The sequence below is a fragment of the Cibotium barometz genome, chromosome 47, assembly GCF_041138505.1.
Source record: "Cibotium barometz isolate CiBa-2024 chromosome 47, ASM4113850v1, whole genome shotgun sequence".
NCBI lineage: Eukaryota > Viridiplantae > Streptophyta > Polypodiopsida > Cyatheales > Cibotiaceae > Cibotium > Cibotium barometz.
The window spans coordinates 15,923,702-15,951,230 of NC_141092.1; the positions used below are offsets into that span (position 1 = coordinate 15,923,702).

At 46.4% G+C, this 27,529-nt stretch overlaps 1 protein-coding gene across 5 annotated transcripts in view; it reads left to right on the forward strand.

Annotated features, from left to right (window-relative positions):
- Positions 1-202: 202 nt before the first annotated feature.
- LOC147611411 (ARM repeat superfamily protein) overlaps positions 203-27,529 on the forward strand; it is a 121,616-nt gene continuing 94,289 nt past the window's right edge. For 4 of the 5 annotated variants that reach the window (XR_015263750.1, XR_015263751.1, XR_015263752.1 and 1 more), the window contains exon 1: positions 204-1,250. Coding sequence is in view for 2 of the 5 variants with exons in the window: in XM_086784499.1 (XP_086640625.1) it covers positions 315-1,250 (936 nt within the window). In the remaining 3 variants the exon portion in view is untranslated. Of the gene's footprint in view, positions 1,251-27,529 lie in introns of all 5 variants that reach the window. The other variant, XM_086784498.1, reaches the window with a different exon arrangement.

Sequence of the window (27,529 nt, forward strand, 5' to 3'; positions counted from 1 at the left end):
GCTTGCCATGCGACGGGTGGTTAAACACACATGGCTGATGGGCATTGGCTGTCAAAGAGAATGAAGCTTTGGAGGAACAAGGGTTTAAAGGATTGATTTCCTTCAACTTCTAGTGCTATGCTATTCACCCAAATAATGAGAAACTTTGACCCTCATAATCAAACACTTTGAAGTATTTATAATGAACCTTCTAGGCTTTAAACCTTCAAGTGCAAATTTGAAGGCATTTATAAAGAGCCTTCTAAATCTTCAAGTGCAGATTTTGCAGGTTTAAGAGTACGCAGGCCGGGCCTGGCTGGCGCTTCGAAGGTGCCATGGAAAGCAGCAGTTCGCACCTCGCAGAAGACGAAGACTTGCTTGCTGTTCTTACAGTCTTCACCTCAGCCTGCGAGAAGCTCTTGTCTCGCAACGTCTCAGAAACTGAAGCGGAGTACTTAGTCGCCGCCTCTGCTGCCGCCATCTCTTTCATCCTCCAACTCGCCAAAATCGCTCCCACCGAAGAGGCGCAAACACAAACAGACAGGCGAACTTCTCATTCCAAAGCCACTTGCTCGACTTCCTGCGTTCGTGAACCGACTAGTGATGATGCAGCTAGGGTGAGGGTTAGGTTTTCGAGCTCTGCGGCAGAGACAACTGAAAACAACGAAAGCTACCAAAGCCTGGTTCAGGACCTCCAGTCAAAGCTGGTCATCCCTACATCGCTTCTCGCAGAGGATGTAAACTCAACAGGCATTGTTTCTAGGCAGAACGAGTCTCCTCTGACATGGATCGCATGTTGCAAAACTCTCTGCGATGCCGCATTTCACAGGGGATTTGGTGCTCAGATTGCCACCCGTTTGAGCCTAGTTGCGCCCAGGCAAGGTGTTCCATGGTTGGAATGCTTGAAAAAGTTAGCTATGGTTGAACAAATCATGAAATCACAGCTTCATAGGGCATCAGAAGATCTTGTGGAGGGGCTTCACAGAGCATCAAAGGAGCTTGTGGAGGAGAAGAGGGAAGACAACGGCTCTGCGCAAAAAGAGATGTATGGAAAGCTAATGGCTACTCTGAATTGCATGTGGCCTGAGCTCAGGGATACTGGAGGTCTTACGTCAAAAAATTGGCGCACACGATTAGCAGCTGTTAAGTTAGCTTCTGTCCTCTTTGATAATGGAATGATGGATGGCTGTGATGATGTACTTTTTCAACTGCATGGAGAGCTGTTGGAGCAACTTATCTTCACTTTGGCATTATCTGACTCACACTGGTCGGTACGTTTCTGCTGTTGAGCTTAATCAGGAGGTTTATTGAAGTCTCTTTGGGAGGACATGCTTGTTAATATACAGAAAATTGTGTGTATGAGCCCATTATAGAGATGTATAGGAGGAAATTGCTGAAACATCCCAAGATCTTCTCGAAGACTTGAACCAAATGTTATAGGAGACGAAAAAGCAAGAAGTTATGTAGGTCTACACCACAGAAGGGCGGACTTGTTTAAGGATTCTAAAATTTGTTCAATATACATGATTCTTCTTGAACCTTGAATACTGTCTAAAGTATAAAGCTGTTGCCTTGGTACTGTGCTCCAACCTAGATGTCACTGAGAGACTAGAAGGATGTAAAAGACATCTGGATTCTAGTTTTATATGTGAATTGTTAAAGTGGGTAGTGAGTATAGTCTTGTAGATGAATAAAGGGAGCTTGCTACTCTTCCACATATCTCCGACATGGTAACTCACCCAAAAAAAGCTCTTTCTTACATGTGTGCGGTAGTTACTCAAGCACATGGAGTTAATGAATCCTATTGTGGACAAACACACAATAGAGAAGAGAGACAAGAGATGTGAAATCCTAATCTACTGTATAATGCTATATTTACACTAAGATCTGATCTCGTATGCTGTGCAATTTAGCTACAATGCATGGCTGTCCTCCACTTGTGCATGCTTTAATGCACATGAGAATTGCTCTGTCCTACCGATTTTCAGCTTCTCTAGTGATCCACCAGGTGCCCTTGCTGCCTTTTCTTATGGTCTTGCAGACTCTAGCTAATGGATGCCTTAGGTGATTGACTTGCCTTTATATAGGAGTAGGTCATATGCTGGTCAAGATTGTCATCAAAAAAGTCATCAACATGTTCATGTTTTGTGCCCAACTTTTGTCCCATCCATTGGCACCTATTGGGCTGTCAAAACTACCCAAATTGCTCCATATTTTACCCCTAAAAGGCGGCTGCAAGGGAAAAGCGTTTCCATGTGCAACTTTGCTTGGGCATGCACGCGACATTCTCTTTTGCTAAACTAGGAGCACATGATGCACTTTTGCTCCGTGCTTCTTTGCTTCTCTTTGGGTCACGCTCAATGGTAGGTTTTGGCTTTGCTCCAAATGCTTTGGCAAAATCACCGATAGATCTGTTGCCGAAGGAATTGTCATGGGAATTGCCGCATCACTCATAGTCTGATCCGCTTCCCCCACTGTATCCGGAGAAACTCGTTTGACTTTGAAAAGTGTATCTCGGAAATTGATTCTGGCTCTAGCAAAACTGTATCCTGTTGGGTCTCAATTGGCATATGTGACAAATAGTAGATGAACTGGTAACCTTGACCTTAGGCAAACCACTCACAATGCCTTTTGATTGCGTCTTTTTCAACCTTGAGATTTGACATGCCCAATGCGCTTGCGCCATATCTCTATGATTACAATTTGACCATTCCCACATGAATATGGCTGCGTGTATCTGTGGTATTGAGGCATCAAGCATGAAGAGTCTAGCATCTTTTGTAATGAGTTTGAAGTCCTCAAATTAGTCCTCAACAAAGCATCCTTGTTCATAATAAGTGACTTGTAAGCCTTGCTCAACCATTTGTCCAACTGACACAAGGTTCTTTGACTTGAATGAGAAGTATATCTAGACACTTGAATACTGTGCATTAACTTCTATTGCATGCTAATGACTAAACTGGTTGCCCTATGTGTTGTGAATTGCTGTCTTGAGGCTGCCTAATGGTGATCCAGAATTGAGGATTGTTGGTCCAATTTTCGAATGCTTAATTTTGACTATTAGCCCCCTCTATATAGGCTTACAATTGATCCTGTTACATACGGAAGCTTATGGGAACCTTTTGTTAGAAGTCATCTCCTGTCTAGATTTATACACCAGGGCCTTTGTTGTGGGTGTGCCCGCCCTTATGAGGTGTTTTATCATTTTTCCTCACTCCCTGCATTTTTTCCCTATTTTCCCATTTTTTGTGGCTTGGGAGGTAGCCCATTTGTTGGCCGACTGCTGAACCGGTCCACGACCCCATGCCAGAGCTGGCCGACTGCTGATGATCTGGCCGACTGGAGTTGATGCTGGTCGTGGAGTTCTCAGGGCCAGTCGGCTGCCTACAGCAGGCCGACTGCTGTTGTGGGGGCATATAAATAGGCCCCCAGTCCCCATACCACACTTGTATCATACCGAGATCTTCTTGTGTATATCGGAGCAGCGTTACACGCCTACATCTATCTCTCTCTTGTGCTGTTTTCTGCGTGCGTTTTTTTGCTCTTGTGTTCCTAGATCTGGTCATCATCTCCACTGCGTATTCTGACATGGTATCAGAGCCCTAGGCTCTAGATAGTTCTTGGGATTTGTGTGAGCAAGAGGGGGACTGTTTTGTGGCTGATTGGTGGACTGTTTTGGACTGTTCGGGAAGACGAGAAGCAAGAGGTGATAGAATGTGCAGCGGAAGAAGGGAAAGTGGAAACACAGGAGGGAGAGAGAGAGAGAAAGATGGAGAGGAAACACAGGTGAGAACCTGCTCTCAATATCATCATCAAAAGGAATACATGTCCCGAGCAAGAGGGGAGAACCTCGTAAGTGAGGGACTGCAGCTAGACAAGCTAGGCAAGCAATGCAAGCAGTGAAAATATGAGGGAGGCATGCCGGCTATATATACCTCTACATGAAGGCAGCCGACTAGGGATAAAAGACCTCCACGACTGGGAAAAATCCCAAGACTATAAAATGGGGAATAAATATGGGTAAAATATGAGTGAGGGGTGACCAGCCCCTCTGACTAACATGGTCAGCCCTAGAGGCTAAAATAGGACACCAAATAGGAAGCCAGCAAGTAGGGGATGATGTCTAACACCCCCTCTCAGCACCGGATGCTGAGCAAACTCCAAGAAGCCAGAGACGCCGTCCTCGATCAAAGATGAAAGACTGCAGAAACAGGTACCAAGAAAGCTCCACAAGCAATCTCCTCAGCAACTCCGCTACAAAAGCAACAGAACAAGCTGCCAGGTACACCGTTCCTCTGGAAGAAAACAACCATATAGGCTGCGACGTGCTGCTCCAAATAATGGTTCCAAACCCAAGTGTAAGAACACTCCCCGAAGTCGAATGTCGTGTATCCAGCCTGGAGAAGGTATGAAAAACCTCATAACCAACCAAGATCAGATCTTGTATATAATCAATCCTGGGAGAAGCAAACTGCTCCTCACTGGAACCCTCAAAAGAAATAGAGTCAATCTGCTTCAACTCTGTACCAAGAGTAGCCAAATGCTGTATAAAAGCATCCTCTGAAAAGGTCGGCATCACAAGATGTGTAGACTCTGTAGAAAATATGGGGTCCATCTGCTCAAACTCCATAACATGAGTTGCCCAATGCTGTACATAAGTACACGCCACTGAGGTGGGCATCGCAAGATGAAAGGACTCCACATCCCCCTCTGAAAAATGATATCGTCGGACTGGTACAAGCCCTACCTGATACTGATACAAATCCAAAAAACTCTGGAAGTACCACTGTGCCCCAGGCACGATTAGCAACCACAGATCCAAAGCATCCCACTGGGTCCAAAAAACCATCCTCCAAAACAACAAGCCATCAGAACTGGCACGGGGAGGGGCATCCTCAGAAGCATCACAAAGAGAGCCAGAGGTAGACTCCTCACAATGAGGAAGGGAAGCAGGAATATAAACTGCAGTGGCAACAAAGTCCTCTAAAGCATCACGGATAGCAGAAGACTGTTCCAGAAGTAGAACCAGATCCCAAGAATCAGCAACAGATAAAAGATCCATGTGAAAGGATCACACCGCAAAAGGGCAAAACACCCTCCTTGTTCTGCAAATACTGCAAAGAACACAAGCTCGGACAAAATAAACTCTGCTCAGGATCTCTAAAAAGATCACTGCTCTCCTCCAAATAACTGTAAACTCCTGTCAAAGAAGAATGTCTCCAAGATACAGCACAACTCCCGAAACTGATCCTCAAGTGAAGTAGCTGGAGAAAGGCCCCCTCTGAGTGTAGAAAACTCCTATGGGAAGCAAAACGCAGCCAAAACACTGCTATCCAGCAAAAATAACACTCCACCGCCAACTGAAGGCAAGGAACATGTAGAAACCGGGAAACCGTGTAGGCCAGGAACAAAACACAGGTATAGCTGCTCCAAAATCAGCAAAACGCTGACTGAAATCAGAAATTCAGAATCCTCCTCAAGTACTAAACTGCCTCCAAAGCCACAATCCAATCAAGAAACCCCCTCTGCAAGTGATCTGTGTCCACTGGAGAAGAAAAACGCAGCCAAACAAGGGCTACAAACCTGAAAATTCAGGCCAACCAGTGTCCACACCTCCTATGAGGAAAAACGCTGAAGAGAAGGTACCTTCGGGTCCAACAGATGAAGCCCAAGTGAAGGTAGAGCTACCAGCAAGATCGGTTCAGAAAAAACGCAGCAACCATGGCTGCAAATCTGAAAACGCAGAGGTATAAGGGGCTGAATATGGAAACACTCTGGAGAAATAGGTACACCCAAGCCTCAGATCAGCAAATCAGCATCAGAAACCTGTAGAAGAAAAAACGCAGCAAATATGTTGCTGCTGGCCTGTACAAAACATGCGACCAGCACTACAGGGGGGGTATGAATGCTGAGAACTGCTGAAAACTGCTGTAGACAGCCACCTGAAGAAAAACGCAGCAACCTATGTGCTGTTGTCCTTGCTGAAAACACAAAAACGCAGGTCTGTCCAGGGGCAGAAAAAACGCAGATATGAAGAGGTATAGGAGGGAGCATCCAACGCTGAAAATCACCGGCGCTCTGATACCATGATAGAATGTGCAGCGGAAGAAGGGAAAGTGGAAACACAGGAGGGAGAGAGAGAGAGAAAGATGGAGAGGAAACACAGGTGAGAACCTGCTCTCAATATCATCATCAAAAGGAATACATGTCCCGAGCAAGAGGGGAGAACCTCGTAAGTGAGGGACTGCTTGCATTGCTTGCCTAGCTTGTCTAGCTGCAGTCCCTCACTTACGAGGTTCTCCCCTCTTGCTCGGGACATGTATTCCTTTTGATGATGATATTGAGAGCAGGTTCTCACCTGTGTTTCCTCTCCATCTTTCTCTCTCTCTCTCCCTCCTGTGTTTCCACTTTCCCTTCTTCCGCTGCACATTCTATCAAGAGGAAGGCGGGCTGATTTGCTGGACAGCCACTTGCAGGTATTAGTTCTTCTTTGTTCCCACCCACCCACCCCTTTTCAGTGTACATCCCCGCTATGGCAGATCTGTTTGAGATGGCTGAGAGACATGTGAAGATCCCGACACTCCCCACGTTCCCGGTGGACCGTCAGTTGGACGGGAGCAACTATGGCATATGGAAGGTTATGATGGAATCTGTTCTGGAGTCTCACGACCTCGCAGATTTCGTCGTTGTTGGTGCTCCACGGCCGGAAGTTGAGGAAGGGGAGTTACCGTCGATCCGAAAGGACCGGGAGGCTCAGACACACATGTGGGATCGTGCTAACGCCAGGGTCTGTTCGTTTATCTTTCTCAACTGCACACCACAGGTAATCAATCATGTAAAGCATATGATGCTAGCCAGAGGTATATGGCAGCATTTGGCTTCTCTGTACGACAGGGTATCACCCATGAAGAGGATTTCTTTGGAAGTACAGATGCGGGTTATGAGCCCTGCAAAGTCGTCGACGATGCGGGAGCATATTAACAAGTTGCAGGCTCTTCAGCAGGAAGTTCTTCAGGCTGGGAAGGAGATATCTTCAGAGGACATGGCCATAACGTTGCTGTCGCACTTGCCCTCTTCGTACTCAGCATTTTACTCGTCTTTGATTACCAGTGGTAGGCTTAGCACCATCATGTGGGAGGAGCTTGTGCCCATGGTCCTGGACCAGGAGGAACGATTCACGAACCCTCCTCAAGGTGGAGGTTCGGAGTCCTTAACTGGCCAACGGTCAAAAGGCCGTAACACGGGTAAAGGGAAGGCTTCGTCGGAGAAGTCTTCTGAGAAGAAGTCCGTTTCTGACCGCGAGAAACTAAAGGCAGAGAGGACCTGTAATGATTGTGGCGAGAAAGGCCACTACTGGAGGCAGTGTCCCAAGCGGAAGACCGAGAAGGGTGAAGATTCCTCAGCAGCAATCATGAAGACTCTGGCTTTTGTGCACCTGGAGGTGGTGGACACCGATGTTTCATTTTCTTCAGGCAGGGAGGAGATTGGAGGACTCTCCGCAACGGATACTCGGGAGTGGATTCTCGATAGTGGTGCTTCCAGGCACATGACTCCTTCCCGTTCCGGTTTACAAGATCTCTGCAGGCTTTCTGGTCATATTCTTACTGGAGATACATCCACTATCCCAGTTCACAGTGAGGGCAGGATGGAGATAGTTCCCGATGGCAGAGGGGGGAAGCGTTCCTCCCAGGTGTTGTATGTTCTGTCACTTGGTTTTCATCTGTTGTCAGTGCATCAGGTTTGCAAGACTGGCGTACGGGTGGAGTTTGATGAGCATTTTGTTGCTCTCCGGGACAAAGCAACAGGCCAGGTGGTTTGGGAAGGCGGAGTGGAGAATGGAGTTTACAAGCTTATAGCACTCTCTCTCCCAGGTCCTCAGGTTTGTGATGAGTGGGAGTCTGGTAATGGCCACTTAAGTGTGGATACGCTGTAGGTGCGGGCTCTCCGAGACCAGGTGGTGGATAGCTTGCCAGTAGATGGCAGCAGTTGGCAGGAACTTTCCAGTACTGCTGTTGGTAGTTCTTGTGTTCGACAGTCAGAGGAAGCTGAACAGGTCACTTATGCTCTGATGTCTCGTAGTTTTCGGGACATAGAACCTCCAGTAGATGAGGATGTTCTTTCCACGGGGACCTTTCGGAAAGCCAAGCAGGTAGCAGGTGATTACTTGCAGAAGGAGGTGGTTTCTCCAAGCTTTGTGGTTCCGGACTCAGAGGGGGTGGTTGACAGGTTTTAGAAGGCCTTGCGTGGTCTTCAGCAGGTTTCCAGGACTTGTTTGTGCACCGTAACAGGTGTTGATCCTTGTGAGCAGTGTGATGTCTCTGTGACTCAAAAGCTGTATGGTTCATTGATCTGGTTGATGGACACCAGTTTGGACGGGAGCTTCCTGATGAGGCAGTTGAGCTCATGGTTGCGGATGACTCTTTTGGAGGCAGGATTGCGTTTCCTGTGGTTTCTGCGGCATGCGAAGGATCATGGACTCTTGTACACAGGAGGGGGATTGTTGGATGGAGTCCGACTCCACGGTAGGAGTGACTTAGTTTGGGCAGGAGATTGTGACACGAGGAGCTCTACTTCAGGCCCAGGAGCAGGTTTTTGGAGCAGTAGAAGATAGTCATCTTTTGCCTTGTCGAGAACAGAGGCAGATAACCGGGCTGTTTGTGATGCTGCTTGTGAGGTGGTGAGGATGCAGAGGTTGCATTGCAGGTTTGGGCTTCCGCTGGAGGAACACATGGTCATCCAGAGGCACTTTGTTCGTGAACAAATCGTTGTGCTGATGACATCTTGCTAGAGTTCTGTTCGACGGAGGACAGTACGGTGGACCTCTTCACGAAGTCGCTCTCTCAGGATTTGCTCAGGCGGCACCCCAGCTCCCTGTCGTTGGTTTCACAGCCAGGAGCTGAGAGGGGGTGTTAGAAGTCATCTCCTGTCTAGATTTATACACCAGGGCCTTTGTTGTGGGTGTGCCCGCCCTTATGAGGTGTTTTATCATTTTTCCTCACTCCCCGCATTTTTCCCCTATTTTTTCCATTTTTTGTGGCTTGGGAGGCAGCCCATTTGCTGGCCGACTGCTGAACTGGTCCACGACCCCATGCCAGAGCTGGCCGACTGTTGATGATCTGGCGGACTGGAGTTGATGCTGGTCGTGGAGTTCTCAGGGCCAGTCGGCTGCCTACAGCAGGCCGACTGCTGCTGTGGGGGCATATAAATAGGCCCCCAGCCCCCATACCACACTTGTATCATACCGGGATCTTCTTGTGTATATCGGAGCAGAGTTACACGCCTACATCTATCTCTCTCTTGTGCTGTTTTCTGCCTGCGTTTTTTTGCTCTTGTGTTCCCAGATCTGGTCATCATCTCCGCTGCGTATTTTGACACCTTTTACTTGTTTAGCCGAGAACAATCAGAAACTGAAATTATTCAAGACGTATGGAATGGAGAGAGGGAGAGAATAACACAAAATTCATTACAGCTTCTATTTTTCTACTGTTCATGTGTGGCATGTGGAGCCTGACATGACATACATGTATGGTTGGTGTAGCCTGACATGGTGTGTTTGTGTGGCTTCTGGAGTCTGACATGACAGTCATGTATGGCTGGTGTAGCCTGACATGATAGTACATGTGTGGCTTGTGGGGCTTGACATGGTGTACATGTATGGCTCATGGAGCTTGACATGATGAAATTCTTTGGGACTAGCTATCTTGGAGATCTTTTGTATTTATGTTCTGGGAAGGTTCCGAAAGGATCATGAGCCGAGGACATTTTATCGGATACAACTGAGCTGATGGGTGTTTCTTCCAGTCTAGCTGCACTCATGTGTGCATGACTTTGATTTTATCTTTGGATGACTTGTCTTGTTTGCTTGGACAATGCCTGAGATTTCTGCCTGCATTGTCCATGGGGCGGGGACGCCTGGGCACCCTGTGGACATGTATGTGCACACCTGTTTGGGACTGATAGGTGGTCTACATGTGTTTTGTAGGTGGTAAGTATCCCCAAAAACTCAATTTACAGTTTTATGAGTTCACATGCTAATAATTATTGGTGCAGGTTCACACTCACTTATAAGTGACCAGACAACTTAATAAGTGAGTACGCATTGAGCAAGACTTATTTAATACACATGGTGGCGGGCATTGGACAATATTTGGGCCTCCTTCAAGTAGGCGCCCAGAAAAGCACACGTGTGGGCTATTTTCAGCAGGGAAGTCCTATTATGGGAGAAAACTCTAGTTCTGGGATAGGCGCATGCTTTTTTGGGGTGCATGGAGCTGGTCGATTGGTTTTCTCTCTGTGTTACAGCCTGCTGCAGCCATCTATTGCGACAGAAACCTACTAGGTGTCAATAGGAGGCTAGTCGACTGTGTTTGCAGGTTCTCCTACTGCCGGCCGGCTATTTACAGGTCTGAAAAGCTGCTGGCCAGGGCATATAAACAGGAGGAAGAGCTAATTGAAGGGTTGGGAAGAGATCCTTTACCGTTTGAAGACCTTTTGGCTTGTGTGTAGCTGCTGGTCGATTTCTTCTGTGGCTATTGAGGGCTGGTTGACTGCTGTAGACAGCCTTTGAGGGCTGGTTGACTTGCTCTATGAGCTAGACAGGAAGAAGACGATTATGTTGAGTTGTCCCGGGCTGATGTGGGAGTGCTATGGGCTGTCCATAGTTGTCTTGCATGTGCTTGATGCTGGGAATGCTCACTTGTGCTGAGAATTGTCAGCAAATTCAGTTTATGTTATGTTTTCTTGTTTTCATATTGTATTGGAAGAAACAGGTGCAGCAAGTGGTGAACCCTGGGCCGCTAAGTTGTATTGGAAGCAGACTCCTTTTTGGTAATCTAACCATAAAGGCGGGGGGTCAGCCCATCTTTTGGCCCCTAGTGTGGTGTACTGGGCGGATCTGTCATCTTGTTTTATCTGGCATGCTTATGTGTATTTTCAGATTTCATGATTCATATGATTTTTCGTGTGCAGTTGCCCTTCCGTTTACATTGGTATCAAAGCCTGGCTTTCTACACAGTTGTGCCTAATATGATGCTGGATATGGCTGTAAGAAGTCATTATCCGTGAGAGAAGGTTGGGATTCTGAGGTAGCCCTCGTCTTATTGTCGCGCCTCGAAAGAGGTTACTTTTGGTTTAAGCGGCAGTGAGCGTGTGGAAAGACTTCGTGGCCCTCCTGTCCATGTAGGGGCACTATTGCACCCTTGCAGTCTATTTGGTATCATACTTGGGAAACTGATAGAGAGCGATTCCGGGGCATGGAAAATTCTTTTCTTTCTGAAAAGCAGGAAGATAAATTATGGCCAGCCAGTCAGATCATTCTGTGGAGGACTCTTATCACCCGTTCTCGCCGCATGCGGGAAGAAGATAGAGACAGGGATCATGTTGGAGCTTTGGCGGATAATGATCCACTGTTGTCTGCCAGGGCTGAGGATGAGTAGGATATTGATGCCTTGATGAATGAGCTTGAAGAGCTCCGTGCTTTGCAAAGGGATCATGATGTACAGAGGGTCATTGAATCAAAGTCTCATGTCAAGGCTGATGTGGTCACTTTTGATGCAATTTCCCAACAGATGGGAATCGACAAACCATGAGAGTTGGTTGTTACTTATTTAAAAAGCCGCGGTGATGTTGTTTCCGATGATGAGGGCAAGTGGATCTTCACACGGTAGCCTCGCAGGCTATCCCATGAAGGGAACTCCGATGATGTTGTGAGAGGGCATGCAACCCGCACCGGTGATGTGAGAGGGTATGTAGCCCGAGCAAGTGATGTAAGTGGGCATGCAGCCCAAGCAAGTGTTTTGAGGAGGCTTGCAGCCCATGCAACAGATATGAGGGGGCATGCAGCCTGAGGAGATGATGTACATCGACATGCAGCTTGAGGGGATGATGAGGGGTTTTCAGCCCATTTGAGAGATGTAGAAGATCTTCATGCATTGTCGGTGGTGTCTCCACCTTCTAGGTATGTTCGTGTCCCCAAAGTTCCATCTAGAGTGGAAGGTATTACACGGGAAATCAGCCCTAGATTTGGGTACCGTTGCCATCATAGACATGACGAGGAGGATGATGTATTAGAGTGTCGGGATGCTCGTCATAGCAAGAAGGCCAAAGAGTTCAAGTCAAGGGGGACAAGGACATCAAATTCGAGAGCTATAATGGAAAGTTGGATATTGCCAAGGCACTTGCTTTCATAAGGCAATTTGAAATAGCCTTTTGCACTTAGGAATTTACCGAGAAATCTATGCTCAGGCATGTGGGTATGCATCTTAAAGAGATTGCAAGTGATTGGTGGATGGCAAAGCTTTTGGATAGGACAACTGCCCGTACATGGAGTGCTTTCAAAGAGCAATTTTATGATCAGTTCTGTCCTCCTCACTTCGAGAAGAATGTACGAAAGGAATGGGATTGGCTAACAGAGGATGAAGGCGAATCCGTTTTCTCTTATGTTTCAAAGTTTTGGCGGATTCTTCTCAAAGTCACACCTTTCATGACGATTAGTGAGGACGAGAAGAAAAGAAAGTTTGAGTTAGGGCTGCAACCAATCATTCAAAAGAGCCTTGCAGTGTATCCCCACAACACCTTACAGGAGCTCATATACTCGGCCACTATTTCTGAGGAGTTGCATGGTAAGGGGAAAAAGACAAGAATTCAGCTCATACAAGGGAAAATCCAATGTATGCTTTCCAGCCGCATGGTGTTTCCATCCTCAGGTGATCTTCCATGCCATTCTAGTTTCTCTATCAGCAATTTCCAGTCCATGAGGAGCCTAGAGCTGTATGGGCGGCCTAGGATTTTACTTGATTAGCAGAGAACAATCATGAACTGAAATTATGGGAACCTTTTACTCGATTAGCAGAGAACAATCATAAACTGAAATTATGGGAGCCTTTTACTTGATTAGCAGAGAACAGTCATAAACTGAAATTATGCAAGAGAAGAGAGGGAGAGAACTGTACACATGATTGGGTTCCAATAACCCTCAGAAGGGCCCCCACCATGAAGATGTATTTGCTTTATTGCTGTATGAATGTAAAAAAGACTGACGGAAGGCTTGAATGCACTAGACCGTATTGACCATGAATATGCACAGATGCTGTAAATGAAGGCTGGTTGCTGGTCGCTTATATAACACCTGCTGGATAGCACTATACTGTGCGTTCACACAGGCTGCTGATGATGTGCATTTGCTTTACGCTGCTATGGGCTGCTTGTAGACCTCCTGCCACTGTTGTGTTTATGGCTGATGACTGCAATAGCAGTGATATTCAGCCTCTGGTATGCAAGTTATGGCAAGATGGGCATGGGCCTCTAGGCAAGGATGCGCATGCTTGTATAGGGTGCAGGCTGCTGGCCGACTTGGTCATGAGCAGGTCATGGGTGCTTCTTTACACCTAAAGAGATCTGTCCATGGGCACCCTTCCCATGGGCCCTTGCTCATGGTCCATGCGCACCCAAATCCTCCATGGCTCCCCTATGGGTGGCCAATAGAGCTGCCCAATAAAGCTTTGGCCCTTTGTGCACCCCCCGCTTCCCCCCCCCCCCCTCTCTTTTTGTGGTGTCATTAATGCCGTACAATGGGTTCATACACCTGCATGCTGTATTTGCCCTAGACTTTGCCGATGGGCACCCAACCAAGCGGTCTAACAAGTACTCGAGATGATGTGACATGTTTACACCATACATGAGTGTTACAAGTGTGCACTTGACAAGCATCGTGATATGCACGGGATGTGTAACGTTGACTACCCCTTGGTGGTACATCAGCAACTCATCCTTGGACAAGGGCTCACAATGAATATGCGTGGTGTCCAGCCTCGGGACCTTGCAATTGTTGGTGAAATATGTCCATGTGGCATCCAAGTGCAGTGATGCGCGTTACAGCCCCATTCATGTGGCATCCAAGTGCAGTGATGCACGTGACAGCCCCATTCAGGCAGCCCTTCGCAAGCCCAAAAATTTGTCATAAAATTCATTAAATGTGTTCATATTGGGCAAAAAGGGTGTCAAACCACCCGGTGCTTGGCAGTGGCACTTATGAGAGCACTTGAATGGGCTGATTTGTAGCCCTAATTCCTGCCCTAAACATAGAAGCATGTCTTTGTGGAACTTATGGCCATGTATATAAGTGAATTTCTCTCATAATACAATATACTCTCCCATTGTGCAATTGAGTCTTGCTCTTGCTAATCCTCTTGCTACTCTCTCTCCCTAATGCATGCTAGTAAGTGTGTGTGAGTGATGTGAGGTGAGAGGAGGGACATGTACACGTAGTGCAACGGAACGGTGTGACAACGCTTGCGGGAGGTGCCTTTTGTTGTTCATTCTACCTTAGTTTACAATTCATTGCACCAATTGTAAGGTCTCCATCGATCACCTCCATAGACCACGTCCAAGGATTATCTAACCTAGAATCGAAACCCTAATGAGGTTTCATAGACCCGACATCCTACGCATCGCATGACCGCAATGGATTGTGGCTGCGACTCACCACCCAACCATAGGTTCAGTATCTTGAACTACCTCCGAGCCTAAGGTCTAATTACTGCGAGCCTGCTTGGTACCAATGGCCCCAACCTAGCGTCCCATAGCACTAGGTTGAACCACCCCCCTTGTAGCTCCATGGCCACGAGATCCTGCAGGCTTCCTTGGTAGCCCTCGTCACTAAATGGCACGGGGTTTATAAGATTCTCTCTAGGAGGGATCTATGGCTACATATAGGCGTCGTGATCGTGCAAATCAATGATCCGAAAGTGAATTAGGGGAAGTTACCTTGCGGATGAACTAGGAGTGAATTGGGAGGGAGGGGGCTGGCCGCCTGGCTACGCAGGCCTACGCCGCCGCATGCCTACACAGCCTTGGGCGCCTTCGCATACTTGGCCGGCTGCAAGCCTGGCCGCCTGCATAGACACCAAAGTCCAGCGTCTGCCCAACGAGCGGATCTTTGCGACTAGCAGCTCTTCACGACCAGCAGTGCAGCGTTCGCCTCGCAAGAAAGAATGGCAAATGGGCAATATACAGAGGAGGACAAGCAATCATTAAAGAATTCCGTACCCGACCCCCCTCAAGAGCAAATCCATCCATGGATGAAATATAGCTATTTTTATTTTGAACCTCAATTTCGAACTAGATGCAATAGAACCCATTGTAATTTAAACTCTTAAGAGTCTTAAGAGTTCATTTTGAGTTATTACACCCATTGTAATTTAAACTCTTAAGAGTCTTAAGAGTTCATTTTGAGTTATTTTTTTTTCAGTTTTATGCCTCTTTGGCATCGATACCCAGAGTGGAATGTAAATGGATGTACCTGATCTGTCCCATAGGTCGGATTCGGCCTCCCGTGTGGACGTTAATATAACTTTCTTTCTTTCTTTCTTTCTCTCTCTCTCATTTTCTCTCTCTCGTTCGCGTTCAACCAAAAGCAACTTGCTTTTTTTGTTTTCTCTCTCTACGTTCATGCGACTGCACAAACCAGTCTCTCCTCTTCTTTGCAAAGCAAACGACCCTACCATCTACCATCCCCATCAACATGGGTTTCTTTGATGAAGAAAAACTACTAAATCTGCAAACTGCAGTATGCACAGAAAAACAGCAAGCTTTGTAACACATACCTTTCTTCGACCTCTTCTTCTCTACCTACCGACTTGCTCGTTCACGAGGTATGCTCTGATGCCACTGTCAAATCCCCACGGATCTCCTCGTGATCGTTCTTGGTTCGAGACTCGAACCTGCAAACAAACGAACAAACAAACAACAAGGGGGTGCAGGCCTGACTCACCTCCCAACCATGACAGCCGTGGGCAAGCCCACAGTCTTGGCTGTCCCCACCGAGCCACGAGCTGAGCACTTGGACGCCCGCCCGTCCATACTTGGGTGCCCGCCCGTTAGTCTATCCCTAACTCAGCTCGCCAATCAGCCTGCCTAGTTCCAAGCTTCCCCAAGCCTCGAAACTAGTCCTGCGTGCATGTAGCACACGGTAGATACACATTGTGCACATGACATATGTGCTTGGTCCGGGCATGGAAGACCGGGTTCCGAGCAATAGCTATACAACTCTAGTTATCACATTGGATGACTGTGGGCTCCTTCTGTGGAAACCCAATCTTGCCTAGCAGCCTCCGTAGCCACACAACCTCGTAAGCTGCACCACAAGCAGCCCGGTACTCTGCCTCTGTCGAAGATAGGGCAATAGTTGGCTGCCTCTTACTGCTCCAAGAAACTGCTCCTGAGCCGAGGGTAAAATTGTAACCTGAAGTGGATCTCCTCGTGTCTTGATCTCCTCCCCAATCTGAGTCACTCCAACCTTGGAGTCTGACTCCATCCCCTCTTGTGTAAAAGAGTCCTAGATTCTTCGTACTCTGCAGATACCGCAATCGTGCGTCCCAATGAGACTTCAATGGCGTCTGCATAAAAGAGCTCAACAGCCCCACGGAGAAGCTCAAGTCCAATCTGGTGTTCAGCAACTAGATCAATGAACCAACCAACTTTCAATACTGCGAGGCATCAACTGGCTCACAAGGATCATTAATAGTTAACTTTGTGTTCGGTTCCATCGGCGAAGTAATAGGCTTGCAGTTCTCCATCCCAAAGGCCTCAAGCAACTCATGAACATACCGCTGCTGAGAGACAAAAAACCCCCTCTGGGTCTGCCAGATCTCCAATCCCAAAAAGAAGTGGAGTAAGCCTAGGTCGGTCATCTCAAACTCCTTTGACAAGGCAGCCTTCGTCACGCCAATGTGCTCCACATGACCGCTGGTGAGAATGAGATCATCCACATAAAGGATGATAATCGTAGCCATGCCGCGTTCCCGAAAGAGATGCAGGTTGGGATCTGCAACCGATCTCTGAAAATCAGTCCGAACAAAGAAGGAATCAATCTTCTGATTCCAAGCCCTGGGAGCCTGCTTAAGACCATACAAGGCCTTACGTAACCTGTGAACCATCCCTTCTGATCCTGGAACAACAAAGCCTGGAGGCTGCTCAACATACACCTCCTCCTGCAGGTCACCATTAAGGAACGCATATTTTACATCCATTTGATACACTGGCCACCTTTGAGAAGAAGCAAGGGCAAGAACGGTTTTGTGCTGTCGGTGCAAAGGTATCCTCGTAGTCGATGCCTGGCTGTTGAGCATAACCTTTAGCCACAAGTCTGACTTTGTGTCATGTGCATCATAGATGCCATGGACATTTTCAGGGCTAAATCCAGAAGAGGCAGCCAGATAAAGAGTATGAACCCGGTAGAACCAAGATGATAGAACACAGAGCACTTTTGGTAGTGTAGACTGGAGACACGCGTGGAGAGCAAACTGAAGATCAGATGGCTGTCGGCTTTCTGCAGGACAGGTGTTGCTGGCTGCACAGATGGTTGTCGGCTGCTCATAGAAGTGGTCAGCTGAACCAGAGGACAGGGGCAGCAGCAGGCGCAAGGAGGAGGACTAGTCGGCTGAATTAAAGAGCATTTAATGCATTTATGGCTGGTCGACTGTAGGGTTTGAGCTGTTTGGGTTAGGGTTTGGAAGGCACTTCAACAGGAGGCGTGAGTCAGAGAGAGGAACACGACTGCTCATGTATTGATTGTGATAAAATGAAGTACAATAGCCACATAAAAGGATGTGACCTAATAGTGTGTTCACATGGTCCGGCCATAAATAGTGCCAGGTGGACCAAATCACTTATAAACCTTTATAAGTGAAACTAAGCTAAAACTGGGGGAAAAAACCTCCACTAACTGAAGTAAAAAGCGCCCCAGTAACCTACTGATGATCACTAGCACTCCCTTGGGTGCATACACAGCATAAAACCCAACAAACCCCCCTGGAGTGATATGTGATCACTGTACATCATCCACCAAAAGGAAACAAATTCAAAGCAGTGCGGAATGCTTCGAATTTCGGACATGGTAGTGCCTTGGTGAAGATGTCTGCCACATTCTGATCTGTAGGGCAGTAAATCAGACTGATATCACCTGCCTGGAGTCTCTCTCGAACAAAGTGATAGTGAATCTCAGTGTGTTTCGTGCGAGCATGAAACACAGGATTCCTGGCCACGGCAATGGCACTCTGACTATTAGTATAGATAGGTGTAGGCTCCTCCACTGAAATATCCATATCAGTCATAAGACGACGCAACCATACGCACTCAACGGTAGTAGTGTAGGCTGCTTTGTACTCTGCCTCACAAGACGAAGTGGCGATTGTGGTCTGTTTCTTGCTTAGCCAAGAAATACATGAAGAGCCAAGAAAGAAACAATTTCCACTAGTGGAATGTCTGGTATCAAAATCACCAGCCCAATCTGAATCGCTCTAAGCATATAGCTGCATGTCACCCCCCTCAGGATAAAGCAATCCAAGAGACAAGGTACCTTGCAAATACCGAAATACACGCTTCACAGCTTGCCAATGTGACAATCGCGGGCTGTGCATGAATCTGCTCAACTGAGATACGGCATACTGAATATCTGGCCGTGTAGTACACAAGTAAATAAGGCACCCAACAGCTTGAGCATATGTAGTGGTATCAAATAAAATACTGTCATCTTGTAGTGACAGTTTCATCCCAGGCTCCATAGGAGTGCTAATAGGCTTGCAATCCTGAAATTTGAACTTCTCCAGAAGTTTAGCAACATACCGAGATTGCAACAACCCAATGCCTCTGTTATCCTGCACAAACTGTATGCCCAAATAGTAGTGTACGAGCCCCAAATCAGACATGTCAAATGTCTGTTGCAGTATCTCTTTAAAAGCTGCAATTTTGTCATCATTTGATCCCATGAGCAAAAGATCATCTACATAAACACTGATGACCAGCAGATCTTTCTCTTCTTTCTTTACATACAAAGTGGCTTCTGATGGACTGTTCACAAAACCTCGAGTGAGTAGAAAAGCATCTATCTTTGCATACCAAGCTCGTGGAGCTTGTTTCAAACCATACAAGGCCTTTTTCAGCTTGCATACTTTCCCTTCATGACCATGTTCTGCAAAACCTATGGGCTGATGTACATAAACTTCCTCCTCGAGGTCCCCATGTAGGAAAGCAGTCTTGATGTCCAACTGATGAACAACCCAACCACGATGTGCAGCCAATGCAATGACACTCCTAAGTGTTGACATACGGGATGTAGGAGCAAATGTCTCCTCATAATCAATGCCCTTCTTCTGTGCATAGCCCTTTGCAACTAGACGGGCTTTGTACCTGTCAATGGGTCCATCTGCACGTCTTTTCAACTTATAGACCCATTTAGCACCAATGGCTTTCTTGCCTTTGGGCAGATCAACCAAATCCCATGTTTGATTCTTTTTAATAGAATCAAGTTCATCCTGCATGGCTTTGTTCCAATGCACATTGTCTCGTGCATCCACAAATGAATCAGGCTCATCATCATCCTGTAAACTGGCTGCCATAACCATATTTAAATCCATGATGTGTGCATGCTCATTGGTCCGTGTCTCCCTACGAGTACGGCCAGCAAGAGGAGTCTCTAGATGGCTGTCCTGTAATGTCCTCAAATACCATCTAGGTATATGTCTGACCTGAGGAGCCTGTTGCCCCATATTTGGCTCAACTTCTGGCACAATCTCCTACTGAATTTCTGCACCATCTTCATGATTAGCTGGCTGCCCCGCACCCTCATGGGTTGGATCACCAATTGTGGAATGAAACTCCATAGGTAGTAGACCTTCAAACACACCATTTTCAGCCTGATTTGCATCATAACTAGCCATGGATAATTCTGATTTTTCATCAAAAATCACATCCCGACTAGTGAATATCTTCTTGGACACTGGGTCATATAACCGGTAGCCCTTGCTCTCACGGCTATACCCAACAAAAATACATTTTGTGGCTTTATCATCCAACTTCCTCCTCAACTCTTTGGGTATGTGTGCATATGCAAGACACCCAAAAGTACGAAAATGTGATACCGAAGGCTTGCGGCCATGCCAAGCCTCAAAAGGAGTAATGGAAACCAATGCCTTTGTGGGACATCGATTCAAAATATGACAAGCACACATAACAACTTCCACCCAAAAGATATGTGGTAGCTTCTTTGCCTTTAACATACATCTGGCCATCTCCATGAGTGACCGATTCTTCCTAAGACACATATAAATAGCCAGTGTGCTCGTTGTTGTGACCATTCACTCCACTAGGGAGTGGGTACCAATAGTAGAAGATTTTGGTGTGTTACCACCTTTTATGTAAGGCAGCCTAGGGCTGTAGTAGAAGTACCTTTTTGTACTATAGTAATATACTGAATTTCCAGCATATCTCTCTCTCTCTACTCTCTCTCTATATCTGCGTTTTTTGCATCAGCATGTTGCCAGGAGTGTTTAGGGCTGAAAGAAGACTCCCAGAGCTTCCACGTGTTACATTGGTATCAGAGCATGAGGCTCAGCAAAGCTAAACACTGAATCAGTCCCATATGATGGTGTACAGGTCCAAGGTACAGGAAAGTATATGGATTCAAAGCCCAAGGCAAGAACACAGATCGGGAAGGACTCCCAGGAGGTTTGTTGGTGGCGTTCCACAGTGCCAGAGGGGATGGCAGTTGTAACGGGAGGCGGATGCGTGTATTGGAATTGTATAAATGTGAACAAGATTCTGAGCAATTAACGCTTGAGCATTACAACCACAAAGCTGAAAATGACAGTACACCACATAAAGGGGCCGATGATAAGCTGACCTCCCCCCTTTAGGTTATATTACCAAAAGAGTCTGCAAAGTACAAGATTACGGGTGCCTGGGGATTCACCACCAGCTTGCACCTGATTCTTCCAAATACATTATGAATGAATACATTTCAAACAAGAGAATCTGTAGGTACATCCGCCCTACACACAGGTACATCCGCCCTGCACAAGCCTCTTCACAGGTACATCCGCCCTGCACAAGAGTTTCACAATCCTCACAGGTACTCCGCCCTGCACAAGATGTAAATGGATCTTTTGGCCCTGTTTCCACGCGAGAAACTGATCCAGAAACCTGTGTTCTCTGCGAGCAAGTGTCCCCAATGCTTGCCCTAAGCACCTGCTATACCAGGAATCCTTGAGACACATCCATGCTCACATATTCCATTGCTGTCCGGCCTGTTTTGGGCAATAACCAGTCCAAAACAGCAACTTTCTGTCGCGAGAAATCCACCTGTAAAGGGTCCTACAGCCCTGTGGAGGTCCCTAGAGCTGTCCTGTACTGTCCCAGTTGACTTTGGACACCTGTAACCAGCCCAAAACTCGCAATAACCAGAAATTGCAGGTCTGAAATTTACCAACCAGCCCTTTATAAGAGTGTGGGGATCGTTGTCCAAGCTTGTGTGAGTCCGGGAAGCAAGCAACCAGCCCTGTAGCAACTCCCAAAGCTCCAACCAGCTCTCCAATATGTTGAATAATGAATAAAACAGCCCAAGAGGGCCTCTTGAGGGAGGCGCCTTTTTCCAGTGCCACCTAAGGGGCCTGGTGGGTACACATATTGGCTGACATGTGTCCCCATAAGGTGTCCAGGTAGGTGTCCAGCCCATAGTGCTCCATTTGTCCTGTTTGTATAAGTTTAGGTCCAACCAAATGGGAAATGGCCATAAGCTGTCCGGACTTCATTAATTTTGGTCCAACCAAATGCGAACGCATTATAAGTTGTTCGGCCACTTATTAATGAGTGTGGACCTGCAAACCAATAAACCTTAGTAGTAAATGAAGTAAGCTGTAAATTGAGTGTGGACGCACTTACCACCTGCAAAACCCATAAGCCCACAGTTTTAGGCCCAAACAGGAGTGCACACACGTGTCCACAAGGTGCCCAGGCGTCCCCGGTCCCTCGGACTTCACAAGCCAAAATAACAAGCATTGTCCAGGCAGCAAGACAATGTCACACAAAGTAAAATAAAGTTATGGCATGCATCATTTATGCATTGTGCACATGTAAACTTGGAGAACCACCTATCATCATTCTTGTACTTGAAAATATTCCGCCTGCCATCATAACACACCATGTGTGCATGGCCGGAATCCACATGGGCACCGCCCGAAAGTCCACAAATGTCCTGCCATGTCCTTGGACTCATATGCATCCACTCATATGATCCATACACATGCCCAGGTATAATACATACATGCATCCGCATGTTTCTAGGCCTGACACGCATCCGCATGTCCCTAGAATATAGGGTTTGTGACATCCCCCTGGCTTCTAATCAGTTGACCGCAACTGAAAAGCCTCCAAATAGGCCTTCAAAAGATCTGGGTAATCCTCGAAGTAGGCCTCATCCATCCATTTCGCATCCAAAGCTGAATAATTCTTGAACTTCACAAGGTACCTACGAAAAAGTTTGCCTCCCGCAAGCTTTCGTTCCTTGTGAAAAACAATATGTTCAGGTTGAAGAATCTCTTCCAGCTCATCCACCTCGGGTGGGTCTTCCAAAACCGGCTCAAACGGTGTCGGTCCCACATAAGGCCTCAATAGGCTCACATGAAAAGCATTATGCATGTTCCAATGATCTGGGAGTACAAGCCGAAATGCAACATCATTGATCTTCTCCAAGATCTGAAAAGGTACATAGTACGTGTTGGAAAGCTTAGGGTACTTTCCCTCTTTCCCTGGCCTCTTCCGAAGGCGTGCCTTTTCAAATTTCAGCAAGACCTAATCACCTTGTTTGAATTGTATATCCCTTCTATGCTTATCAGCTGCCTTTTTAATCTTGGTTTGAGATCTCTCTATGGCTGTCCGTACCTGTGCAAATGTAGTATCCAAGTCTCTGATATACTCATCTGCTGCAAAAATCTCATCCTTTGTACGAAGGATGGGTGGTAGTACCACCTTGTCATAGATAATCTCAAAGGGCGCCTTGCCCGTAGAAGTATGTACCGTATTGTTGTAGGCAAACTCCACAAGTGGTAAATACTTCTCCCAATCCGATTTGCGGTCGGATACATAAGATTTCAGCAAGTCGAGGACGGCTGAATTTGCTATTTCACTTTGCCCATCTGTCTGTGGATGGTAAGCTGATGAGAAGTTCAGCTTTGTACCCATATTGTCAAACACTGCGCGCCAAAATAAGTTTGTGGTTCTAGGATCTCTATCCCCCACTATAGATTTAGGCATGCCATGGTGTTTGAATATCTGTGTCAAAAACATCCTAGCCATATGATCTGGCTTTTTTGTCTTGCGCACGGAATGAAATGTGCCTGCTTGTGTCAATGACCGACTCCGATAAAGCATCTACTTCTTCAACCCCATCCTCACCTACGAAGTTCGATGCCAAAATTTGATGGTCCAAATAGCATCATTTCCCTGTGGCGTCCTTGGCAAATCCATAATGAAATCCATAGCAATGCTTTCCCATGGTTCATTTGGTATAGGCAAGGGCTGAAGCAATCCAGGTGCTTTATGTCGATCAAACTTGACCTTTTGACACACCATACATTCACGTACATATGCTTCAATATCCTTGTGAATATGTGGCCAAAAGAAATACCTCTCCAAAGCTTGTGCTGTGGCCAAAATGCCTCTATGACCTGCATATGGAGGAGCATGGCACTCATCCATAACCTTATGGCGAAGGTTCTTTACCACACACATACGATTTTGCATCATGAGATATCCATCTCTTATGACATAAGATGGGACAGCAATACCCTCTTGCAAATCAGCCCATACATGTGCAAAATCCTCATCCAAATGATAAGTATTAGGCATATCCGATAAGTCCTCATGGTATGCAACTGTAATAGCATGAACCTGTGGTCGTCTAGATAAGGCATCTGCCACCACATTCTTTTTCCTTGGAGTGTGTAAAATCTGAAAATGAAATATTGAGAGGAAATTTGTCCATCTCATATGCTTCTCTGAGAGCTTACTTTGAGTCAAAAAGTATCTCAAACTTTGATGATCAGTTTTGACCATAAAATCAGCCCCTAAAAGATAGTGTTTCCAAATAGTAAGGGCATGAATTACAGCCAACAATTCCTTCTCATAAACCTGTAAGTGAAGCTCTGCATGTTGCAAGCGTCTGCTCTCATAGGCAATGGCATGTCCTTCTTGGTTCAAAACAGCCCCTATGCAGTCCCCACATGCATCACATTCCACCACAAAAGGTTTGTGTAAATCCGGAATAATGAGTACCGGTCCCGAGATGATTGCACTCTTCAACTTTTGAAAGGCATCTCTCTCTTCTTGTGTCCATTTAAAGATTGCTTTCTTCTTCGTTAAGTCATGTAACGGAGCGGCAATGAAAGCAAAATGCTTGACGAACCTCCTGTAGTAAGCACATAAACCAAGGAAGCTCCTCACTTCATGGACTGATTTCAGCTCTGGCCATTCTTGCATGGCTTGTATCTTTGCGGGATCCATGCGCACACCATCCTTTGATACAATGTGACCAAGATAGTGAATCTCTGGGAGGAAGAATTCACTCTTTTTTGCATTTATGTAGAGCTGATTTTCTTTAAGCTCTTTAAACACAATAGCCAGGTGCTCACGATGTTGGGCTTCATTCTTTGAGAATACAATAATGTCATCAAAGAATATACTTTTGAACTTTCTATGCTTTCTGAACACCCCGTCCATCATCCCGTTGAAGGTAGCGGGTGCATTTGTAAGGCCAAAAGGCACCACCAAAAACTCATAAAGACCAAAGGCTGTCCTAAATGCAGTCTTGTGTACATCTTGAGGTGCCACTCTCACTTGATGATAGCCACTCTTGAAGCTGAAACATGCCGAACCTTCAAGCTTGTCCAAGATGTCATCAATACGCGGAATGGGAAACCGATTCTTAATGGTTATCTTATTGAGGGCACGGTAATCAACACACATCCTGTAAGTACCATCCTTCTTTTGAACAAGAAGTACCGGCGAGCAATATGGCGAGGAACTAGGCCGAATCAAACCCTTTTCCAAAAGTTCATTCACCTGTGCCATAATCTCTTCTTGTTGACTAGCACTCACCTTGTATGGTGGCCTATTAGGTGGAGAGCTACCGGGAATCAGATCTATGCAATGATCTTTTGGCCTCTCTGGTGGCAACCTTGCTGGCAAAGCATTTGCAAAACAATCTTTGAACTCATTCAAAAAGTTAAGCTTGTCTTGATCTAATGCACTAACATCAACACTAGAATGTTCAATGGTATCACGTACAAAAACCAAGTAAGAACAAGCTGATTTCTTTATTGCCTTATTAATTTGTACATGGCTTACAAGAGGTATGGTACTTCCAGTAGTACCAGCATCTATAGAGTGCTCATGACCTCTATGTACAAAGCTGATTTTCTTCTCTTTGTAAGCCGTAATAGGCTCTAAACGGTGATGCCAGGGCATCCCCAACAAAACATCACAACCTGTAAGAGGAGCCACTAAAAAGCTCTCATGGTCGAGGTAGTCTTGTATATGTACACGGAGCTTACCAATGACCGGAGTTACATCAATCTGTTTGCCCTCAAAGGCGGCATCTACATTCATTTGCATTCCCATGTCTTCCACATTAAGACCTATGGCGGCAGCCATCTGTATGGATATAAAGTTATCTGTGGAAGCATCATCAAAAAGGAACAAAGCGGGCTGATCCTTCAATTTGCCCCAAGCTTTGCATATGACTCTACTCTTGGGCTCATGCCCTGTATTACCCTGCACATTGGGTACAACATTCACAAGAGGCTTTTCCACATTAGGCTCAGCATTCTTAGGATTCTGTGGGCATTTAGGATATATATGATCTTTACTGCCACACTTAAAGCATTTTCCAGCCTTCCTGTACTCTTCCAATTGCTGTTTTGAGAGCCCAAAATTGTGGCGTTTACCCCCCGGCTTCTTTTCGGAGTCATCCTTTGCATCTCGGCCATCTTTGGGAGCATTCTTAGGTGGCTGTCCACCCTTTTTCTGGTCATAACCAGCCCTAAATTTGCTCTTGTTTTGACTTGCAAATGGCTTATTTGTGGGTGCTTTCATGTGCAAGTTCTCCGCAATCATGGCTGAGTGTATAAGCTCTTGTATGGTCTTATTTGGGTACACTCCCAAGCTTTGTTGGATGATGTGATGGAGCCCCGATTCAAACTTTCTCTTCTTCTCGTCCTCTCCAATCTTCATGAAGGGAGTAACCTTGAGAAGGACTTTCCAAAACTTTGCTAGTAAGCAACGGACTCTCCCTCATCTTGGGACAGCCAATCCCACTCCTTGCGTACATCCTTTGCAAAGTTTGGTGGTAAGAATTGATCATAAAACTGAATTTTGAAAGAAGACCAAGTTGGGGCAGCACTTCCATCAAGTATTTTTGCAAGCCACCAATCACTTGCCGTATCCTTGAGATGCATTTCCACATGCCTGAGGATAGACTTTTCCGAAAAGTCTTCATTGCAAAAAGCTATCTCAAACTGTCTAATGAAAGCAAGTGCTTTGGTAGAGTCCATCCGTCCCTGAAAGTTTTCAAACTTTACATCCTTGTCACCGGACTTGAACTCTCGAGGCTTCTTCCTTCTATGTGCATCCCTATGTACATCCTGTTCATCTCCATGGTGATGATGCCGCGATGAAGATTCACGATCCCTCTTCGTTCTCTCGAGCCACACTCTCCGAATGAGTGGAAAGCTCAACACGAGAACGGATATGTCTTCTTGGAGCAAAGCAGGAATGAGTAGAGGATCCCTCATCCTTACTCTTCTCTTGACCTGCATCAAGCCTAGCACCAGGGACTCTTGTCCTTTCAGCATTTGGCACTTGTGCTCTTCCTGCTTGTTGTGCATCATGTGCACCACCACGGGCAGCCATGAGGGGTGAAAGCCAATCTGCCATCTGCTTCGGTGTATACATCACCCTTAACCATTAGGTATGCAAGTGCAAGCTCTCGGGGTTTCTTAACATCCATTTCCTTTGCAATTGCTTCAAAAGTGACTTCATGGACCGAAGCCTTTGCCTTCGCAGCCAACACCCTTTGTACATCCGGGTCATTTTTCAATGACCTGAGCTCTTCGGTTTCAGCCCTATAGCATCGCACTTGACGCCTCAAAGATTCCAAATCAGAATGCATAGTGTCATGAGTACCTGCATCTCCATAGACATCATTGCCTGCAGCATCTATTGCATCCCTTGTACCATGAAATTCACGGTCCTGTGTGTTCTCCACACTGTCAGAAATGTGGCTGTCCATGACACTCAAATCAGGTCACCAGTATGATTCCAAGCCTCAAACCGTTTTCCAATGAGGGGAAAAACTGAGCTCTGATACCAATGTAACGGGAGGCGGACGAGTGTATTGGAATCGTATAAATGTGAACAAGATTCTGAGCAATTAACACTTGAGCATTACAACCACAAAGCTGAAAATGACAGTACACCACATAAAGGGGCCGATGATAGGCTGACCCCCCCCCCCCCCTTTAGGTTATATTACCAAAAGAGTCTGCAAAGTACAAGATTACGGGTGCCTGGGGATTCACCACCAGCCTCCACCTGATTCTTCCAAATACATTATGAATGAATACATTTCAAACAAGAGAATCTGTAGGTACATCCGCCCTACACACAGGTACATCCGCCCTGCACAAGCCTCTTCACAGGTACATCCGCCCTGCACAAGAGT